Source organism: Zosterops lateralis, assembly GCF_965231275.1.
Source record: "Zosterops lateralis genome assembly, chromosome: Z".
Lineage (NCBI taxonomy): Eukaryota > Metazoa > Chordata > Aves > Passeriformes > Zosteropidae > Zosterops > Zosterops lateralis.
Window position 1 is genome coordinate 304,236 of NC_139800.1, and position 22,152 is coordinate 326,387.

Sequence of the window (22,152 nt, forward strand, 5' to 3'; positions counted from 1 at the left end):
CAGAACTGCCAATGCCCATTAAAATTAGGAGCAGAACGAAAGGCAAGGAAGAGTTCTGGCCAGCTCCAAGCTCCCAGGAACCCTCTCCAGGAGCCTGCCTGTGCTGGGAAGGGAACACACGGTGCCAACTCCCACATCAGCCCCGTGGAGAATGGAGCTGGCGCTGCCAACCCGCGGCTCCGCATTCCTTCCTCCCTCCCCTTCCCGCATCTGTTTGGGCTGCACCTGGCAGAGGAACCCGAGTGATGTCACCTGCCCGATGGGGCCCTCTGGAACTCTCTGCTGGAGCCACAAACAGTGCCCAGCACAGCCAGCTCGGCACCTGGGGGCACGAGGAACCATCCCAGCCTTCCTGGGCAGTGCCAGGGAACATGACTGAGACACTTCAGAGATTTCAGGTCCTACAGGGGGATGGAGAGACATCGATTCCATGGGAAAGGAAAGTATTTCACGTTCTTACCTACAGCCTGGGGAAAGCTGGGCACTTGGTTAACTGCACTGAATTCACGGCATTTACAAGCTTAGACAGACAAGCAACCAAAGCCGCTACAGAAACCCTTCTCCCTCCTCTTTTTAATTAGTTTTAATTAGCTCTTTCCTTAACCATAGTTAAGGAACAACAAAATCCCCAAACCCCAGCAAAATGCAATGTTAACTCCCTAAGGAGAAAACACTGCAAGGCTTTCTGGGGGGATGGCAAGAGCAAGAGTAGATTAATTCCAGTTCTCTCACTAAATATAAAGCAGGTAAGGTTTCTTTTCCTTTAAGACATTTGCATTGGGGCGTTGCTGCAGGGCCAAAAAAGATATTAAAAAATGGTGACATCAGACCAAAACAAATCTCTTAAGACCAGTTCCCACAGTGCAATGGTTCCTGGAAGGTTTTCCCTACTCAGCCAGCATGCCATTCCCCACATTTGCAAACAAACAAAAAAAAAATTGTATTTCACTTGCTCAGTTAAGATCAGGTATTTTTACACAGTAAATTAAAAACATTTAACAGACCTCAAATAGCATCACCACAAATTAACTGATTACTGAAAACCTCTTTTTCATACTTCATGTGTAACTAAACCCTTTCAGAAATTGCTGGTATCCAGCCTCATGTCAGAGCCAAGGCAACTGCTCGAAAATGGAAATATAATTTATTTCATTATGCAATTTTTATGCACAGAGCTGACTCACAAAAGTATATTTAGGCTCTGGATAACATCCAAGCTAATAATTAATTATGTTTTCAACTTCTAATATTTCCCATTTTACCTGTTCTTTTTTAATGCTGTAGGTGTGACTGCACATGAGTGACTGGTGAGCAAAAAGGGCAGAAATGAGGAGAGACACTGACTATTGGACAGACACATGGTAAGAGACAGAAGCAATCACAGAGTTGGCATCAGATTTGTTCTCTAAAATTTATGATCAGAAGATTAGTTGTAAAATAAAACACCTTTGAGGTGCTTGCTGAACAACAATCCCACAGCACTGCTCACCCTGAAATCAGGAGAAAATCCTCAGCACACTTCCCAGTGCAATTCAATAGGGTGAGCAGATATTCAGTAATAACCATGTCAATGCCACAGAAACAGCAAAGCCTTTGCAAAGGGGCAGCCCCAGGAGCAGCAGAAAACACAGATGGATCTGCAGGTTCTCCTTCCCCGACGGTTGCAAATAGAAGCAACCTTTTGGGAGCACAGCCTGTCCTTCCAGATGCACATCCCCTTCCCTTGGCAGCACTCCTGCACAGCTCTCCCACACAGGCATGGGCAGACAGAGCTCAGTTTACAGCTCCGAGGGGTTTGGGTCTTCCTTTGCCCTCTTTCCACAGGGTGAATGACAGCACTTGAGACAAAGCTGACAATCCTGTCAGGCCACGGACATTCAGAGCTCATTCTCTCTCTCACTGAAGATAAAACTCCCACCTTACGACAAAGTTGTAAACATTATTTTCTAGAATCCATAAAATACAGCCTGGAAGTTGTTATTTCCAGGGAAGCTGCAGCTTTCCACCAAAGCACTGACAGCTCTGGACTCACACCACAGCACACAGTGCAATTTTTATTTTATTTGAACAACTGATCTCATTTCTTTGCCTTCAGCTCTGGAGCTTTTCCCACACACCCTTTTAATTTTTTCATTCCTTTTGGAGACAAAATCCTGGCTGGTCATCACGGTGGTTTAATTAATTTATTTTTCTGTACATAACTGCTGACTTTTGGGAAGCTCCCAATGCCATCCTGATAGAGGAAAAGATGGATAAAAGTATGGGACTTCAGATGAAGAGATGCAGTAATATATTTTACAATGAGATTTGATCTGCAAACTAACTAAACAGGGTAGATTTGGCTTTGGAATAGCTGCTGAACTAAAAACTTCAGTTCACGTGCAGCACTTCTGTTTATGTGTACAAAACAGTCACATTCTGAGACTCATCATTACTTGACAGCTTTTCTCAAATAGAAAAGCAGCAGAAGAGCACAAAAAGCAATCAGCACTCTCTGGTTTCTCATCTGTAATTTTCTGTGGCTAGATGTGCACCAAGGCAGCTCTGGCTGGCACCTGCAGCGTTAAACCCGTGTCAGCATTTCCATGATAAATTCTCCACTTTAGAGATTGCTGTGTACTCAAACTCACATACAGATTTTCCAGGCAGGAGCAAAGAGTTTCTTACTGCTATTTAAAAAGTGATACTATTTCCATCTCTGCTGCTCGATGTTTCATTCTGGTTTCTTCACAGAGAAATACCCATACGTACAGTTTTCAGGGAGAAAAAGAAAAATGCCTGACACAAAATTCAGAATCCCAGGGAGCTCTGGGAATCTTGAGGGATGAGGTAAAAACACAGCAGCGCCAACTCTTAACTCTCTGAAAACTTGACAAAAAAATTACAGATGGGTTTCTTAATTCTACAAACTAATTTACACTACTTGCCATTAATTATTTGTCCTCCACCCATAGGGGAGGAAGAAAAAAGCAGAATTTATTCAGGTCCTGCCTTGAAAACCAGCTCCTGCTCTGCCCAGGTTTGAGAGTGCCCTCCCCAAGAGCCAGGGCTTCAGAACAGGCCTGCAAGCTGATGGACACTACAATTAACAAGGGGAGCAGGTGATTTCTTGTTGAAGAGAGAAGAACTGATTTTGTCCTTAACAGAAAAGCCAAAGAGACTCAAGGAATGGAATTCATCACCCTCTACCTGCAGCTGTCAACAAAGTCCTTATCTGCAGGGAGCAGAGGCTTTCCAGATGGCCATCCACACTCCTTGCAGAGCAAGTGGAGAGCCAGGAAATTCACAGCACTATTCATTAGAACCATTTAAACCTCCAGCTAAGGCCACATGAATTATTTTCTAGAAATGCCTGTTTAGAGTCCAGGGAGCACCCCCTGAAGTAGGAATGCAGAAGGAAAAGCCCTCGAGCTGCATCAGTCCTGTGCAGGTCTGAGGAGAAAACAGGCTCTGGAAGGTGCCCAGCACCTGGCACACACCTGCCTCCCAGGAATGCCAGAGTGCAGGTGAGCTGAAAGGGACACACCGACGTGTCCAGAAGGAAGACCTGCAGTATTGCATCCCCCTTAGGGTTCTCAGTGAAAGAAAGATGTGCACCTGTTGGAGTACATGGATACACTCAGAGAATGCTACCCCAAGGCTTCCAGATCATAGACTATAAATCTCCTGGAGCACAGCACATCAGAAGCCCTTGATCCAAACCAGGCTAATGGTTAACACCAGCCACGGTGAGTTACTGGGCATATTTGCCCTTTTGTTTGCTAATATTGTCATGATCACATCCCTTTCCTGATAGTTCCCAACACATGTTCACCCAACCCTGCTTCCACTTGGACAGAAAGGAAGTGTTGCCAGAGCAGTGTTTTAGCCAGAGTTCAGGCACTCAGTCCCTGGTTTGGTGCCCCCATGCCAGTCCACCAGGCACCCTGCAATGCAGCACTCTGGCCTTTGTGACTGCTGAACTGCCTTTAGCAGAGGATCCCAGGATGGGCTGGGTTGCAAGGGATCATCTTGTTCCAACCCTCTGCCATGGGCAGGGATACCTTCCACTAGAGGAAGATTCCCTTCCCCTTATCTGAGCTTGCTCTTTTTAGTTTATGCATCCCAATCCCAGCTGGGATCTTCAGAGCATAAATAGATTCTCTGTACTTTTGTAACAATATTTATTCTAAAATGATTTCTAAGAAAGGAGACAAAGAGCTGAGCTGTGAGAAATGCAGCCTTGCAGAACACAGAGGTGCCGCTTCTGTTTGTTTACTAAGTATAATTCAGTCCTACTCCTGCAACACTTTGTTAGGGCACGTTGTATTTTGCTCACAAAGATGCCTTTGTCAGCTCTCTCCAACAGTTGTCCAGTACATTTTTGAAGTGTTTCCCACAAATCCAGCTCTGCACTCACAGCCTCCAATGATAAACAACAGCAGTTGGGATATGCACAGTGCCCAGACATTTTATTGCATGGCATATAAAATATCAGAGCAGGCAAATAAAATTTTTCACAGTTTGACATGAGCTCAGCCTTTACTTAATATTTCACTCTGTCTGGTAATGAAAGACATCCTGCTTGCCCCAAAGCACTTGTCTAAAAGAGCAGATATTTGAAAGGTCACAACCACTCGGAGCAGCAGGACTGCAGACGCCCGCTCGGATGTTTGCTCGGAGATAAATCAGGCTGCAGCAGCTGCTGCTCCCAGCCCCAGCCCAGGCCCTATATCAATCACATACACAAACTTCTTGCACTGGGACACACCACAATTATTTAATTTTTTTTACACTATCAGCTATAAACCATGGCAATCTCTTCCCTCAGCTTAAGAGATCAGATATTTCAGGCACTCCCTTTACTCACATCATAGATCTTTCAAACAAACTTCTGTGGGACAGATTAAAAAACGCACCTTAACAAGGAATGTTCTGTGGTCAAAAAATGCAACAAAACTTGCATCAAAACGTTTCCATTCCCCACACTTCCCATGGCATGCTGCCCAGTCTGTCATCTCTGCCCACAGTATTTCCGGATTTACTCCAACGATGAGAAACACCACAAAAAAGGCTGAAGTTTCAATTAGTTATCTTCCTTTGAGAGTCTCTGCCCTGCAGGATGCAGTGCCATGGGCTGAGCGCCTCTGTGCCTGCCACGCTGCACAGCTGCCTCAATCCATTCCTCACGGTCACTCAAACCAAAGCACGGAGGAACAGATTTCCTCATTCTCCTCTGGGAACACTGAAGCATGTCTTTGGGATGGGAATTGTTACTACAGGGGGGATGAAAGCAGGGACTTTGAGGGGGAGATCCTTTAGGAAAATGAGAACTGCTGCACAGACCCCAGGGCACATCTCTGCAAACCTCTGCTGCCTCTGTGCCAGGTCTGACATCCCACAGCCACTTAGAGAACTGGCTGTGGCTGGTCTCCATGAACAGCTGATCTGGGAAAGGAGCAAGGGATAATAAAGAGGAAAGGGAAAGTCAGACATACTTTTTTCTGCTCTCTTTTTGGTCCTGGAACCAAACCTGTACCAGCAAGGGGTTTCTTTTTATTTTACTCTTTGAAGAGCTCCAAAAAAGGCTGGAAAACCACAGAGCCAATAAGCTTTTCCACAGGAAAGCTGCAGAGTCACCCCTGGCCTTGCTGCAGAGAGCAGCTGTCCCTGTGCTGCATTTCAGTGCCTGAGAGCACAGGAGCCATGGAGCCTGAAATCTCCTCAGCGACCACGCCACAGCTGGAGCCAGAGCTGGCTCTGCTAAATACAGCATCCCTGAGCTGGGAACTCGAGTGGGCCGTGTTGGATTGCACAGCAAAGCAATTTAAGCAAATGACTAATCTAAACCCTTCAGTTTCGTTCCTACTTTGGGCTTTGAAAAAGTGGCTGGAAAACATCAACCGTCAGTGCTCATCCACTGTAACAAAGCAAACCCAGAAGATTAATTTTGCCCTCCTAACACCAAACCAAGGCAAATCCAAACAACGAGACTCTTTACTGAGCTGTGCCCAGCCACTTGCACTTGGACTTAGGTCAGGATTTGTGGCATACAAAAAGCATGACATGTTTTTCACTTTCAGAGGGAGGAAAGAAAAATTACGGATTATTTTCTCCCCAGACTTCTTGGTACCTTAACAAAGTCAGTATTTTGATTGAAATTACCCTAAGATTCCCACAGTCCTAACAACTATTTCATTACGATACACATTTCTAAAGTGAGTAGAAGTACACATGTCCATTATATCTAGAAAGTGCCACAGCATTTGTTTCTAAAACCAGAGTGCATGAAGAGTTCTTCATGCAGCAAGGTCTCAGCCAGCTAAACTAACAAGAACATTAATTTGCTATTTGAATGCTCTGATTTTAAAAAATCTTTCCAGCTGACATAACAGTGAATTAAGAAACACATGACAGCAAGATCTGAAAACACTACACTAGATGCAACCACAACTGAGAGCAAAGTTCCATTCGATCAGAAATAAAGATGATTCGTGCCTTGCTCCCCAGAAAGGCAGAACATTCCAGCACTACCAATGGCAGTGCTGCAGCTGGCTCCAGGCTGGCAGCCTTTGTCAGGCAGTCTGTGTTTCACCAGCACACGTACATTACCAGCACAGCACACTCATACTTACTGCGGTGCCGGCTGCCGTAGGAGCAGGGGTGCCACGACCCTCCTTACCAACAGCCTGACTTTGTTCTTCAGCCCCACGCGTGACCAGAATCCTGAAGTGCTGCTGCCTCATGTTTTGATCTGGTCTGATTTTAAACAAGCATCCCTGCCCCTGAGGCACCCGCTCTACTGAATTGCTTCCAGGTATTTCTGCCCTGTTCCTGCTGTTTCCAGGCAGTTCTGAATTCAGCCCATCACCTGTGGGGGTAATTCCTTCTGCTGGTGGCTGGACAGGGTAGGAAGTACTCCTTTCCAGCCGTATCCGAGGGTACCTGACCAATCTGTCCCCTTTTGTGCCAGTAAAGCCAAAGTTCCCTCCACCTCCCGTGCCTGTACCACTTGTCTGTGGCTGCTGTAACTGGAGAACAAAGAACTTTTTCCCTGAATTTGCTGACAGATCTGGCACATGCTGCAGGGACCAGCGCCGGGGTTCAGGGGTGGGAGCGTTATTTGGAGCCTCAGGACCAAAGGGAAGTAGAGTAACTTGAGGCACATCTGCACTCGAGGCCCGATGCTGAATCCTCACACCGCTGATGTTTAAACCCGAAGGCGCTTCACTTGCTTCTTCTCGTTGGGCAGTCAGCAGAGCCTCCTCACTCGGGTTATTAGCAGGAACACTGCAAAATATCCTACGGTTACAGCCAACAGTTCCCTCTGTCTGCTGCCCTGACTCTTCTGTCAGCCCAGGAGAAGAACGTTCAGGAGTCGCCTGTGGAGAAGAGCAGTTTTCTACAGGGGATGGATAATGCTCCCTGGAGTCTGACAACTGACAGGGAAGCGTCTCCTCAGGAGACTCCGGGGCCGCGCTCTCGTCGGCAGCTTTGCGCTGGAGCGAGATCTGCATGGAGGAGCTCCTGGTGGGGCGCACGTCGAGGCCGTTCAGCAGCTGCGGGATAAACATGGATGTGCTCCTCTTCAGGGAGCCCACTTCGTGCAGATCTCCCTCGCCGCCACAATCCGCCCCGTGCCGCGAGAAGGCGTGAGGGCTGCTCCTTCTGGGCAAGGTGTGGAATGCCATGAAAAAGTCATCTTCTCTCTCCCGGGCGAGGATCTCCGACTCGGGGGCCGTGTTGCTTCTCCCAGAGCCAAAATGAAACCGCAACCGATGGGCCATGGTTTTACAGAGAGGAGAAAAGGAGAGGGAGAACAGCGACAATTCAGGCACTGCCAGAAGTTAAAAACCAAAGACATAAACTCCGAGAAAAAGTGTCCCATCTGCCAAACGGTTAGCACTGCAGCCCTGGGAGCGACAGATAGCAGAAATAGCCCAAGTGGCAAGCAGCATTCCAGGCATGATTGGGCAGGAGCAGTCAGCGCTCCTACACACATGGTGACATAGGGTAGGATGGTGGGAGTCACGTGGCCTGCTTCCCCCTCTCCAATGTAAGAGTGTGAGGAGTTTGTTTTTTCCTTTTTTTTTTTTTTTTAATACCAGCAAGAGCCTGAAACAGCACCTTCCCAGCTGCTCCTTTTCCATCAGGGAGGAGTGGCCCCAGTGGGAGAGCTCTCGCAGCTGACCAAGGCAGCGAATACACTCAGCACTGCTATAAATCTAAACCACATCAGATTCACAGGGCACACTTGGAGAAAGCACTTGCACAAAAATGTAACTACAACAAAAACACTTCCATTTTGTGTTAAAAGTTTAAGTCAACGCCACATGCAAATGAGGAAAATTCTTTCAAGCGTAACATTTTGGTTTGTTACAGCTCTGGGCTGTCATGGCAGAACAGGAATAAATACAACATGGTTATGCTTTCAATTTTAACCATGCTCATAACACAGTTAAGCAACAAACTTTTGTCTTTAAAAAGGCAACATATATATCTATAGCAGCAATATAACCTGTGCTCCCCTCTGAGTAACTACAAACAAAGCAATCATACACATGGCAGAGATCTCTCACACAGTCAAACCAGCAGAAACGTGCAGGACAGCAAGACACAAAGCTCCTTTTCCAGATTTACCAGGCAGTACGGGAGAGGGAAGAGCAGAGCTGGGTGTTGCATGTCCGTTTGTACTGGTTTGTCTCAGAGCCTGCAGAGAACTGCCTGCTCCTGGCCGGGCTCCAGCGAGGGAGTCAGCAATGCCAGCACGCGTGGCACTGCCAGCCCCGAGTACAGTTACACCCTCCGAGAGCCAGAAGAGCTCAGGAGAAGGACAGGCAGCCAGGATACGCCAGAATGTGAACCAATCACCCTAAATCAGCTCTGCTACAACAAAGATACTCAGTGCCCCGAGGGCACTCACGCTTCTCAGCACATACCAGAAAAGAAACTCTGGTTAACCAGAAGTGCAGCTCCATCTCAGGCCTGGACAGCTGTTCCCTGGGAGAACTGGAAAGCTGAAATCTTGTCAACAGCTCTGAAAACCTGTATGTAGCGGGTCAGTCCTGTGCCCAGATATCTGAACTCTGCCTGCAAGCAGCTTGCTTTCAAGAGCCAGAAAATTACCAATGCCAACACCAATGGCTGCTCAAACTGACCAAACTGCCAGCACCCAGCACAATCCCACATTGTTTTATGTGCATTATGAGACACAACAAAAATGTGAACAGCTTCCACACAGCAAAGGTCCTGGAGATTGCCTTGTAGAGGCACAGGTGCTGGTATTAGATTATCTTATTTTTCAGCTAAAACATATTACTTAGGAACACAGTCTCTGCACCCAAAATGAAACTACATCACATTCACTCTGTTAAGAAAGGCAAGGACACCTGCAGAGACAGAGTGTGCTTTGGTAATTTGGGAACAAGAAGAAGGAACAACGTCCTCCCAAGAAAAGCCATTTAAGTATCAACAATTAGTATGTGAGAGTAAAGCCAAAATAATCAGTTCAGTGTCTCATTCTATAAACACAACCTGATGGAAACCTGCTACTCCAAACCCCCCAAAGTAATTCCCTTGCCATAGACCTCCTGCAAAGAAAGCCATAGCTCCTAACCCCAGGTGCTGCCTTGGCCAGGAGGCTCCAAGCCCAAGGACAGACTGACTTGAGGCAAGACCAAAAGGAGAACACACACAAATCAGTTCAACAATAAAAAGTGCTGAAACTTCCAGGGTAAGGCCAGTACTGCACACACAAACTTGAAAATCCAAAACAGTATGTCTGAAATGATTATGCCAAACCTGTCATGTCCCAGCTGTCACTGCACACGAGTTTTTTCTCTCACTTACCTCCCTGCTCCTGTGGCACCTTTGCATTCCAATGGCACATGGCAGTTTGAATAGTGCAAGTGGTCATTATGATCATTATATATAAGTAAATACGCTTCTGGTCAGCCCACTGTAGAGGCACAATTCACCAATTTATTTCCTCCTGAGGAAAGATGCAGTCATTGGGCTGCCCAGTCCTTTTTCTCCCCAGATTACAGCTTGTGGGGTAAACTTTGCTCTTCATTTATTAGGAAGAAAGAAGGAGAGAACCTATTCGTTGAAGACAGATGCTTCCACACTGTCTTTTTTTAAATGAAAATATCTTCACAACTCTGATCTTAATTCTCAGAAAGTAAACAAGTTCAGTAAAAGTTATACTGCATTATACTGCCCCCAGCTCAGAAAATGTTAATTCCTGATCTCATGGTCAGAGGGATGGTGTTGCAATGTTCAAAAGACAAACCCCAAGCACTGGCACATTTAACCCTGATGGTACAGAGGGACAGTGTCACTTTTCCCAGGGATCACATCCATAACAGAAGCCAGCAGCAATCAGATGGTGAAAGCCTCCTCCAGAAGAGGCAAAGACTAAACCCACTAACACCATGTGAGCCCTGTGAGGCAGAGAACTGAAACCCAACAGAGCATCCTTCTGCCCTGACCTCAAACCCTCCCCACAGACATTGTGTAGACAAGATATAGCTCTGATAAGCACCTCCCAAGGCAAGATGCAGAAGTCTTAAAGGACAGAAAAGGGACACTAAAATGATCAGGGACTGAAGCAGCTGCTTTAGCAGCGACTAAAAAGGTCAGGACTTTATTGGTTTGAAGTGCAGAGCCTGCAGAAGGACAGAGTGAGGGTTTCACTGCTCTGTGACAGGGCTGGCTGAGGAAGACCATTTTGGGGCCCTTTTAGTCCCAAACTCAAAAGGTTTTTACACATCTATTTGTGTTTCTTGGCACGCTCACTGAAACAACAGACCAGACACCTTGAAGCTGTGTTGCATTCTCATCAGCTGTGGCTCACAGAGCCTTGTGACCAGTGTAACACAACCAAGACAAGCACTCACCAGTCTGTTTTCATCAAACACCTCGAACAGGAGCCGATGGTTGGTTGGGTTTACCTGTGAGAAAATCCAAATGTCACTGGAAGTTCAGGAGCTGGACTAAAATGATATCTGGGTACCAGCTCAGGCAGCATCAAACCAAGGAAAAGAGGACAGGACTAACAGGTCTGATGTAAATCTGTACTTCAACTGGAGCACCAGAACCTTACTGCAATTGAATATTCCACTGGTGGCAGTGCTCTCCCAGAGTTCCCATCCCAGAGGCACAATCTGCCATGTCTGCCCTCAGGCACTGCTCGAGATTAATGTTTGCAACCCCCCAAATTCTACCTGAGCTGCTTCTGTGAAGCTACAGCTACACTAAAAGTCAACAGTTGTTCTTTGGAAAAATATTGTCTGCAACTGAGTAGCAATGTTACTGCCCAAATAGAAAATAACATCAGCTGTGCATGTTCTAATAATGACCACAAATAAAGAGGAACTTACTCTAAAGTAAAACTCTTCATTCCATTTAGGGTTCAGTGTCTGTAAAAGAAATTACAGTATTTACATACTGATGTTTCTTTAAGTTTCCTGGTGTGCAATTATAAAAACATACATGCAAGTGACAGTTTTCTAGGGAAATAAAAGGAAAAGCATGTAATAAAATAAACTGAAAAATATATTTCCATCTAGAAGTTCTCTATTGAGTAAACCAAATGTGGGAGGATATTTGAGTCAGATGATCCTAAAATAGATGTAAAATATAAATAGAAATTGATGATTAAAAGACAAATCATTGAAAACCTATAGAAATAAAACCTGAAGACATTTCATTCTCAAGATTAATTTAAACCCAGATTTTTAAAAAAGTATTTTTTAAACACAAAGGTAACTTTAGGGCTACAAAAATATGCTCAGATTTATACCGTGAAATAAACAGAAAAATAATAATAAAAAAACAACCCAAAAGAAGAGGTTAGTCCTTAGAATTGGCAAGATATTCTTCCAATCTCCTCCCAGTCCAAGGATTTTAATTTTAATAACCTGACTAAAATGCACAGAATAAATGTGCATATAGATTGCAAGCTGAAGTGAGCTCAAGCATGACATAACAAATTGATAAAAAAGAGATGAGAACTACAAACAGTAATCTGGGGAATTCAAGCTTGGGTAAGTATAAAAACAATTGGACAATCTGTCCAATGTTTTTGTGCTCATGCCAAATCATTCCCTCATGCTCTCACACAGCAGAGATTTATGGGCAGAGCTGACAGGAAAAATTGGCTTTACACCCACGACAATTCTGTTCTGGTGGAGAAGGGGAATCTTGGCTGTTTATCTTACTCCTTGCTGTAGATCCAATGGGTACCTCCTGTGCAGGACTTGAGGGCTGACTATACTGCATCCCTACAAACTGGGCATACAGGACCTCATGGCAGAGCAGGAAATGCTTCCTCCAAGAAAAGACCACAGTAAAGGGCAGGTGAATCAATGAGGGGAAGGGTAGGGATGGGCTTGTGGGCACAGAGGAACTTTCAGCTTCTTTCTCTGAAGGAGCACAATGTATTCAGTGAAAAATAAATTAAAAGAAGCAGGAAGGAAAACAATGTTACGTTTTAAACACTTGTATTCATCAAATGCTACTGCTGTTGGCAAGAGAGGGTAAAAACAGTTTACCAAAGCACTGCTGCCCATTGATAATCCATTAATTCCAAATGCTGCTTAACCACAGAGTTCAGGGAAACCTGCTGGAGGAGGCAGCAGAGTCCTGGGTAAATGCCTGGCAACTCACAGAAATCTCTCCCACCTTTACAGGTCCCACTCTTAGTTGGCTGATAATGACAAATATCTCTTGGTGGAATTTTGTTGGTGCAAACTAAAATTGAGATATGAATAAAACCCAGCTTTGGTTGTAATTAAAAATGTAAGAAATTCCAGGCTTTTCTTATAGCATATCTTCTGTCATCTGGTTGTTTTAAACTCCCATATTAGGAAAATATTTTGAAAATGGAAAATTTTAACAGAATGATCTTTTTTTGTTACAAGTCAGATAAACTCTAATTAAAGCAGAATTTCTCAGTCCTTTCTTTCAGCCATGTCTTTCAAAGAAATATGAATTTGAAAAAAGAACCTGTGAATGGTGCAGTGGCATTTGATAAGCCGAGCTTTAGGGAACAAAATGCAACATGTTAGGTGCTGTCTCCAGGCCAGACACACTGAGGTGCAGACACCTGTTCTCTGATTTTGGTTTGGAGAAAACCACCTTATCCAGCTGCTATATATGTATGTAATGATTTTAATTAATGCTGCACCATGTTATACAATTATGTTCCAGTGTTGTTAATCCTTCCAAAGCCATGGAATTAAAAAGAGTATGTACATACCTTTTTGATAGTTTTGGTCTGCACAAGAGCAAGTTCTCTGTTCTCATCTGCTACATACAAGGAAAGTTTCACATAGGGGTCACTGCAAAAGAAGAAATCAGATTTAATGGGCTACAATGGTACAGCCAAAGAGCATTGCAGAAGGAATTTGTCATTTAACGTGGTAACAACAGCACCTCCAAACACTTCTAGTGGAATTGTCTTCAGTGAAAGCTCAGAACTCCAGTAAACTACCAACACATTGAAAATGAATGTTTGAACGTGCTCAGTTAAACCCTGCCCATAAGAGCCGAGTCATTCCCTGCAGCTCTGTCCCTGCCTGCTCCCACACAGCTCCTGCCCACGAGCATGCCCATAGCACTCCATTAAAATCAGTCAGGGAAAACTGGGAGCCGTGGGGTTTGGCTGCAGGTAACCCCTGGAGGCTGACAGGAAGTACAACAGGAAGCATTTTGAAGCAGCGGCTGTAATTGTTTTTGAACCATAAAACCAAGCTGCACAGTACCAGCAGTGATTCAGAGAGACAGGGCAGAGAGCAACCTGCTCTAGTGGAAGCTGCTCCTGCCCTGCAGAGGGTGGACCTGGACGGCCTTTAGGCTCCTTCCAACACAAACCATTCCATGGTTCTGTGCTCTAAACTGGAGGAAGAGCATCCTGCAGGAGCAGATGAACTTCATGCAGGTACAGTGTCAGGAGTGGAACTGGAGCAGTCTCTGCTTGAAGGGAGGAAATGAGTGCCTGAGGAAAACCAGGACCCTGAGCTGCTCTGGTGCTTCCCTCAAGGCTGCAGCACACCCAGCTGGATGATGAGCCAAGGATTTTTGAAAGCATCAAGAGACACTCACAATACCCCCAGACACTCAGATTTTCCAACCAAGTCATTCAAATGCTGATACTTTCTGAATTTAAGGAACTATTTTGTGACAGTATCATGACAGAACAATCGGCACTTGCGTGTCCATTATAGTGGATGCTCCATGTATCAAATATAAAATGCCACAAAGCTGTAAACAAGAATAAACAAGACATCTTGTTGGATTAATTATTCCTATCAGTAGATGCACATAAATACACCTACTTAAACTACAATTAAGTTCAGCATTAAGCACCAAGGTCTAGAAGAAAGCAAAGTGATTATAAAGAAATGCTGATGCTGCTTTGAGTTGCTTGATGTACTGTGCTAATATTTACAGCTATCCTCCCAGATTTAGGTTATCAATCCATATTTGGGCAATGTTGTTTTCAGGAACCTTAAAATACTACTGTTTTTTAGTGCTAAAATACCCTGGATGAATCTCCTGCCTACAGAAAATGAAAACTGTGAAAGTGGCACAGATTATTTTTTAGATTTCTATTAAAAAAAAAAAACCTAGAGAATAATTAAGTTTATTACAAATTTCAGTAAGGAGATCTTGCCTTTACTGAACAGACTACTGACATCTCTGCCTGCTCTAAAAGCAGGGACAGAGTGAGTCAGACTGAGCTGTGCAGCCAAGCTCCTGGTCCTGAAGGTGAAGCTGGAGTTTACCCAAATGACTGGATATTTGAGACTGTTTACTTACACGCATTTGTTTACTTAAAACAAACGGAGACCGGAGAGCAGGGAAAGCTGACACTGCCCCAGGGGCTGTCTCACACAGCCCTGCACTGCTGCCCAGCCCCGGGGCAGAGCAGCTCTTCTGGCAGCACACAGGGGCTCCAGCTGAAGGCAATGGGCCAGAGGAATACAGAGGTCCCTTCCCAGCCCCAACAGCCCATGGGGAACACAGAGCTCACCCACATAGTCAGTATATGCCAATTCTTCACCCTGCAGTTACAGGACCTCTTAGTGACTAGAATGCACCTGACTAGTATTAAAATTCTTATGTTCAGAAGTCAAGAAATAAAAAGCATTGTAAAGCTTTTAAGAAACTTATTCCTTAGAATCAGGCTCAGATTCCAACAACCAAAGAAGCAGTCTGATTTGCAAGTGCCACGAACTGAGCAGCTCCAGGGGTCTGTAGAGCTCCAGCAGTTTGGATCCTGCTCTGCAGGTAACACAACCAGGGCTCCTGGGATCCACACAGACACAGGGAGAATGAAACGAGCTACAGGAGAAAATAACACACACCAGCTGAGACTGCCTGGGGAACAAACTGGTGAAGGAATCAAAGAATGGGCAAAGAATGGAAGAAGGCAGAACCCAAATTAAGAACATAACTACAGCAGCAAAACAAAATAACTGGAATCCCAGAGAACAGACGCTACGTGTCAAAGCAGCAGTAGAAACACTGAGGAAATTTTAGTGGTTAATTGCACCCTAAAAGCCCAGCTAATAACAAGTATTCCAGATAAAAGCGGCATCTTCGCAAGGGAAAATCAGTACCAACGTGGAAGGCCTATTAAACAAAAACATGAAAATCAGGAATATTGAGGAAAACTTGCGAAAGAATGAAATACTGCATCTGGTCTTTTAAAAGTCACTGGAAAACACTGGATATCCACAAACTGGAATGAAATAGATGTGAAGACAAGCAGTAAAATACCAGATTCCTGTGTCACCACGGTGCCTGCAGATGTGTTAAAGGAAGGAAATCCTGATGATTCAGATGACAGAAGACAATAATAAATGAGACACCTGCTGAGAGCACAGAAAACCCCAACAGATCAATCAGGCAAGTTTGCACAATGCTCTCAGGAACATGCTGAGATTCTTGGGATGTTCTTTGCAAGGCCAAGAGCTGGGACTCGATGATCCTGATGAGTCCATTCCAACTCAATATATTCTATAGTTCTATGATTGTAACTTTTGAGAACAAAAAGCAGATTGGAATCAGTCTGGAGTTGTACCTGTCAGATATTCTCACCCTGAAACTGACTGATTAAAAGGAGGGGAGATGGGGATTAAAATGAGATAGTGCTTTCTTGACTTTCCTCAGGTAGACACACTCATTCCTCAAGAAAGCACTATAAACCCCCTTACAGCACTCCTGGAAAACACCATTCCAAGGGGTGCATGAACACTTTCACTGTGCTCTAAAAACAAGTGGAAGATAAAGCAACTCATCCCAGAGCTGCTTGTGAACACCAGTGTCAGCCCTGAACTGTGGATTTGCATCAGGATTTAAAAGGGTGGGCTGGAAAAGCTCAGGAGTGTGGCAGTGGATGAGCAGAATGAAGCCCTTCCACTCACATGGGTAACACAGTGTATCTGACACACAGAACTAACAGTTCTGCACCTTGCCAGGAAAACTCGCTGCAGGGATCACTGAGGAAAAGTACTGGGTGTGCCTGGGGAAGAGGATAAAGGAGTGAATGTGGAAATGCCAGTAGAAAACTTTCTCTACAGCAATTTTCACACCAGTACCAGCACTAAAATGCCATCTTAGTGAAACCTGCAGCACAACAAATTGACAGTCATGGACTGCTAGGAGGCTGTTAATGTGGGAAATATCCAAGTGGAATCTCAGTGTTCTGGTAGAATCACTGCAAGACCAGAAAATGGATAGAGGAAAAGAAGCACAAGCCTGGAGCCTGGGGACACTACAGATGGCCAGCCCACAGCCAGAGTTACACTGGCAGCCCCCAAACAGCATTGCAGGCACAGAGACACCAGCACAGGGACAGGACAGACTGACAGAGAGCCAGTGCCCAAGATGTGACCCGACTGTACCACAGGGCAAAATAAACCTACATTTAGGGCAACAAAGAGAAATCTCAAAGGACCAAGTAGTGTTCAAAAGAGAAATGAGCCCAGCCACCATCATACCAGTGACTGGAGGTGAAGGGGAGTTGATTTGTGAACACCTATCTAAAACGTTCCTCGCTATAAAATGGAAAATGATTAAAAGCACTAAAATCTCATCTATCCAAACATGATCAGCCAAAACCTAAAGAGAACATCAATGCCTGTCAAGATCAGGAGAACCTTGAAGCTGATAACAGTTCTCTGGAGAATAAAAGGGAATCCTAAGAAAACAATGCTAATAATGAAAGTTATGTTAATCATAATCACAAGTTAGTACAAAGAGAGTTTGGCAGAACAACAGCCATCAAAACAATCTGAAGTCTTAAGAAATCCTTTTCCTGACCTCTGGAATCCCTCAGACATCCAGAATTAGCTATTTCCTATGGTTTTGCCAACTTGCAGTATCTGGCATTTTCTTAAAGCTCAAGCAACTGTAGATATATAATTATCATCTTTCATTTGAATCTCAGCATGAGAAGGCAAGCTTCCAGCTCTTCTTCTGGAGGACAACAAAAGCACTGATGACTTAGAAACTCCAGCAAAAATCTCAAGGAAGATAAGCCTCCTTTAAGAATCACATTACTTTGGAGCAGTGTAAAACTGGGGCCCATGAAGAGTCCCATTTGTTCACTTGAGTCCGCAATCCCATTTGCTCTGTACTTTTGAAACAGTTTTGAAAGCAAGTCTCAAACTAGCTTCTGCCAGTGACATGATGTATTATTTACTTATTTTAAGCTCCAAAAGAAGGGGGTGGAGAGCACAGGCACATGTAAAAGAACAATGGAACTACTAAGGCCTACATGGCTCTATTTTTATTTTAAAAGCTGAAACCGCCTCCCCACACATAAAATTTAGTAACGCTGGTTATGCAAGTGCGTGAATGCCAGGCTTGTCACATGGAGGCAAACTCTGCATTTCAAAATAGCCCGGCTGGTTTCCTTTGGAATAGTCTTGCACAAGACAATTTTGCTGCTGTAAGACACACAGAACCATTCCCTTCGTGCTGCCCATTTTCTGCCTCACGTATGCAAAGGAACTGATCGACAGCTCCTGTAATTTTGGTTACAGAAATCCCGGCACACTCCAACATGAATGCAGAGAAGCCTCTTGCCCAAAGCCACATCCCAATCTGATTCTTTCCCTGGTCTTGAGGGGACCTCTACTTGGCTCTCAGTAACCTTCATCCATCCTCTTTTCCCACCCCTCACTCCATCCAACCCACCTGCACTCTCCTCAGTGCAGGTATACATAGAACCACCTCCTGACTGAGCCCTTAAGGCACGTGCCTCCCTCTGCTCCTGAGTCACAGGAGCTGAATGTTTCAACAACCCCCAAAATGACCACCTTCAGATTTCTGACCTCAGGCCACCTCCTCCCCAAGGACTGGGCTGGCTGAGGGCTCTGGGCATCCCTCCTCCCGTGGGCAGGGACAGAGGCAGATGTGTCCAGGTGCTCTGCATGGACACTGGTCAATCTACAGACTGTGCCAGTGGAAACTGCTTTTACAGACAACATGCCTTCAAGACCACCACCTTCATATTCAGATCAGTACCACATACCATCTTCAAAAATACTGATCTCAAGGAGTCTCCACAAAATCATGGGAGCCCCTTGGATAGCAGCTAACATCAGGGCTGAAAAGCAGGTTATGCTCGGTAAGAGGAAATTCTGTGAGCATCAAAATGTTTTTCAGAATAATTTAAACACACTTAGAGAAATTCTGTCTGTGCATGCACTTACTGCAGCTTAAAAAGTTCCAAGAATTTTTAAAAATCCCAACATTTTGCTTAGTCACTTTTAGATTCAGAGATGAGGGAAACAAACCCCCAAAATATGCATCATTAAAGAAGATTAGAATTATAATGTGATACTTCTAACCAAGTTTTATGGAGAACAGTAAAAACAATGTTCTAAGGCAGAACCTTTTACAGTCACTATCATTTTATCCCAATAACCATTCCCCTGGTGACTTTCCCCATTCCTGCACAGTAAGAAAGGAGAAGTACAATAGAAATACACAGCAATTAACTACAAGGAACACTCCAGAGCACACTGGCTGTGTTTGCTCCCTGGTTTTATTTTAGCATGAGTCTCCCAGGTTTCATCTTTCTGCCTGTACTGAGTAACATCCATTAAGAGTTTTTCTCAAAGAGAAAGAAGATTTTGTCCTCACTGTCATACAAGTCTCGCGTCCTGTGACTAAAGCAAAGCACAGTGTCCAATAACACAAAGATGAAGGAACATCAGCTTCTGAAAAGAAAATAAAACCTTACCTTACCCTTCACCGCAAAGCCAAACTTGCAATCCGTTGTGCCTAAGCATCCCAAAATTTCACTCCTCCATACCAAATCCCAGAGTCATTTTACAGACCTCCCATTTCCCTTCTACTGTTTTATTTTGCAAAGAAAGGCTCACACTTCTTCTGACTCTACAAGAAATGTAGCAAGGCTTTACCAAGAGCTGCTAGAGATAATGACTCACATCACAGACAGCTAAGAAGTGCCTGTGGGTGAAAAAAGGAGTTAAAAATTACACCTCAAACCCCACCTCCAGTGTCTCCACCTTCCTTTACCATGTTGTGTTCTAATAATGGGTAACGAGATGGATTCCTTTTGTATTCTTGCTCTCTTGGAAGTCTCCCAGAGCATAAAGAATATTTTAAGCTTCCCAAACAGATGGAAGTGTAAATATGGGCTTTTTTCGTCCCCGGGGCCATTTCTTTTGCAAAGGTTAGATGCATGCTCTAAAAGAATACGCATACATCATCCCCTGGAGCTGAGGGGCTGATGTATGCACAGATCTTCCTATGCCATTTCACACTCCCAAAATATCTTAACAAGTTCCAAAATCCAACGGGGGTGGGGAAGGAGAGAGAGAACTCCATGACACCTGGCTTTTGGAAGAGAAAAGCTCAGCAAGTAGTTCTGCCTTAAATATTTAAGACCAAAAGGTTTTCCTTAGATGATTTTATTGATGTGCCCCCTTTTTCTTTTAAAGATACCAGATTCAGGTAAACTCACAGATCACAGTAGAAGCAGGCAGGTGGGAAAGCTGAGGAGCTGAACACAAAAGCTTCCTTTCTTCAAGTTACAAGAAACATTTTACGTTTCTGTATTTGTACAAAGATTTTTTTCTGTTGAGAATTTTTTTTACTATGACATTATAACTGTAAGCAATTATTACCAAGTCCTCTTGTTAAGTAGCAAGACCACATCCTCGAATAAGCAGAATTTCTCCATTGAAAGCTCCTGAAATACATACCCAGTGCATCCTAAAGAACATGACATGTAGAAATGGGTAAAAACCTGCTGATTTTGGTGAAAAACCTCAAAGCCTCATTTGCCCAGGAGCCACAAGGAAAGCTGAGGGAAACTCTCTGGTGCCCTCTGCTGGCCAGGCACTGCCCGGGAGATCAAACGCCTGCAGCAGTGTCGTGGATACACCGATACCTGTGCCACACCTGGAGCCCAACATTCATTCCACACACCTGTACGAGCATCAACGCTAAGGTTTCACAAATAAAACTATCCATGATCCAGCACATTTCTGCTGAGCAGCCTTTCATCTCTTCCTATGCCAGCACCCTCTCCTACACTGGCCACACACTTGAGACAAGTCCTTGTCTCGCTGTCCCATCAAGGGCTTCTTTCAGGTAAGCCCAGAGCATTTCCCCCGGTGGAAGCAAACAGCTCTGCCCCGTGCCATTCCTGGAGCTGCACTGCCACTGAAAACAGACACTTTTGGGAAAGCACTGGCTCTGCTTTTACAAAATTCCCCTCCTTCCCAGGTGGGCACACACATCTGGCTCTGCAGCCAGCAGTGACCTGCCCACGGCTGCTCCCTACACCCCATATATATTTATATATCTACAGCTTTTATGGGAGCACACTTTGTTCCACAGGGAAAGCATGAGCCATGGGTGCTGCTAAAACAGAGGCTGCTTTAGCACTCCCAAGTCCAGCTAGAGCTGGATCTGAGGAAGGTCTCAGCAGGTTTCTTTCCCTCCCCACACTGTTAATAACATTTCATTTCCACTACACTGGAAAAAGTTCCATTGCAAATCAGCTAGAAAAAGGAAAAAACAACAACACAGTATGAACTCTCTCCTACTTGAGCAACTGCCCTCTAGTCAGGTGGCTCTGGGAATTCTGTCACTGCTCTGCTCCACCTCCCTCAGCCAGGATGCACACAGCACTCTCCCTCTGGCACACAGGCAAGTGCTGAAGAGGCAGGTCATTTGAAGAGGCATTCAGGAGCCAGAATCTTTTTTTAAATGGTTTGATTAATTTATGAAAGCAACTCCCTTCCGTGGATTTGTCTCTGCTCATCAGGGGAGCCAATCCAGTTCCAAGGCAGAACAAGTGCTGGAGGAGACAGCTCCAGGGTACAGCCTCCACCACCCTTCTTCCCGTAGTTAAAACCACATAAACTATAACTCTAAGTGGACTAGAAACAGTGATAGCAGACATAAAGGAATAGAGGAATAAAGGAATATAAGGTAAACACCTGCCATCTTTGTCATCTGCAAAGCCACAGCTTGGTGTGCTCTCCTCCCATCACAAACCACAGTGACAGTACACACATGAATTAAAGATTTCAGCCACATTTCAAGCAGCCTTGCTCACAACAGCAGTGTACAGCACTTACAATCCTACCAGCAGCCTGGAGCCTGCCTTCCCCAGCTCCATCATGGATCCTGGACATATGAAATCAAACCAGAAAAAGGGCTTTTCAGAAAAAAAAACAATAAAAGCAATAAGCCCTGAGGCAACACATAACAAACTCCTACGCTGTTAGAAGCACAGCTCCCTGACATCTGCAATTTTTACTGAAAAGCACTTCACATTTTCAACTTCCAGACAGCCACAATTTTCACTTACTTCATGATTTAGAAAGCAAAATACAGTAGCTAAGGCACCCCATCAGCTGTACCTTTATGGGATACTCACAATCTGAGTCCAGACAGTATCTGGATTCTTGTACAAAATTTATCAAGACACTTCAATTAAGAAGTTGGAAGGAAATGAAAAGAAAATAAACATCAAACATTCACACAAGCAAGCTGATACTAAATTCACAAAATCCCAATCTGCGGTATCTGCTCACCATCAGTATGTATCATATTATACTTGTAATTTTACAGGGCAAAATACAAAGCAGGTTACAGAACTCCACTTACATCTAC

The 22,152-nt window shown here is 44.6% G+C and overlaps 1 protein-coding gene across 6 annotated transcripts in view; it reads right to left on the reverse strand.

Moving 5' to 3' along the window:
- Positions 1-22,152, reverse strand: part of LOC310922704 (E3 ubiquitin-protein ligase NEDD4-like) — an 86,917-nt gene that overhangs the window by 37,367 nt on the left and 27,398 nt on the right. For 3 of the 6 annotated variants that reach the window (XM_083883448.1, XM_083883447.1, XM_083883446.1), the window contains exons 3-5: positions 13,241-13,322; positions 11,361-11,399; positions 10,878-10,931 (exon numbers count right to left, since the gene is read on the reverse strand). Coding sequence is in view for 5 of the 6 variants with exons in the window: in XM_083883447.1 (XP_083739573.1) it covers positions 10,878-10,931; positions 11,361-11,399; positions 13,241-13,322 (175 nt within the window). In the remaining variant the exon portion in view is untranslated. Of the gene's footprint in view, positions 1-6,614; positions 8,053-10,877; positions 10,932-11,360; positions 11,400-13,240; positions 13,323-22,152 lie in introns of those variants that run through there. The other 3 variants (XM_083883445.1, XM_083883444.1, XM_083883443.1) reach the window with 1 other exon arrangement.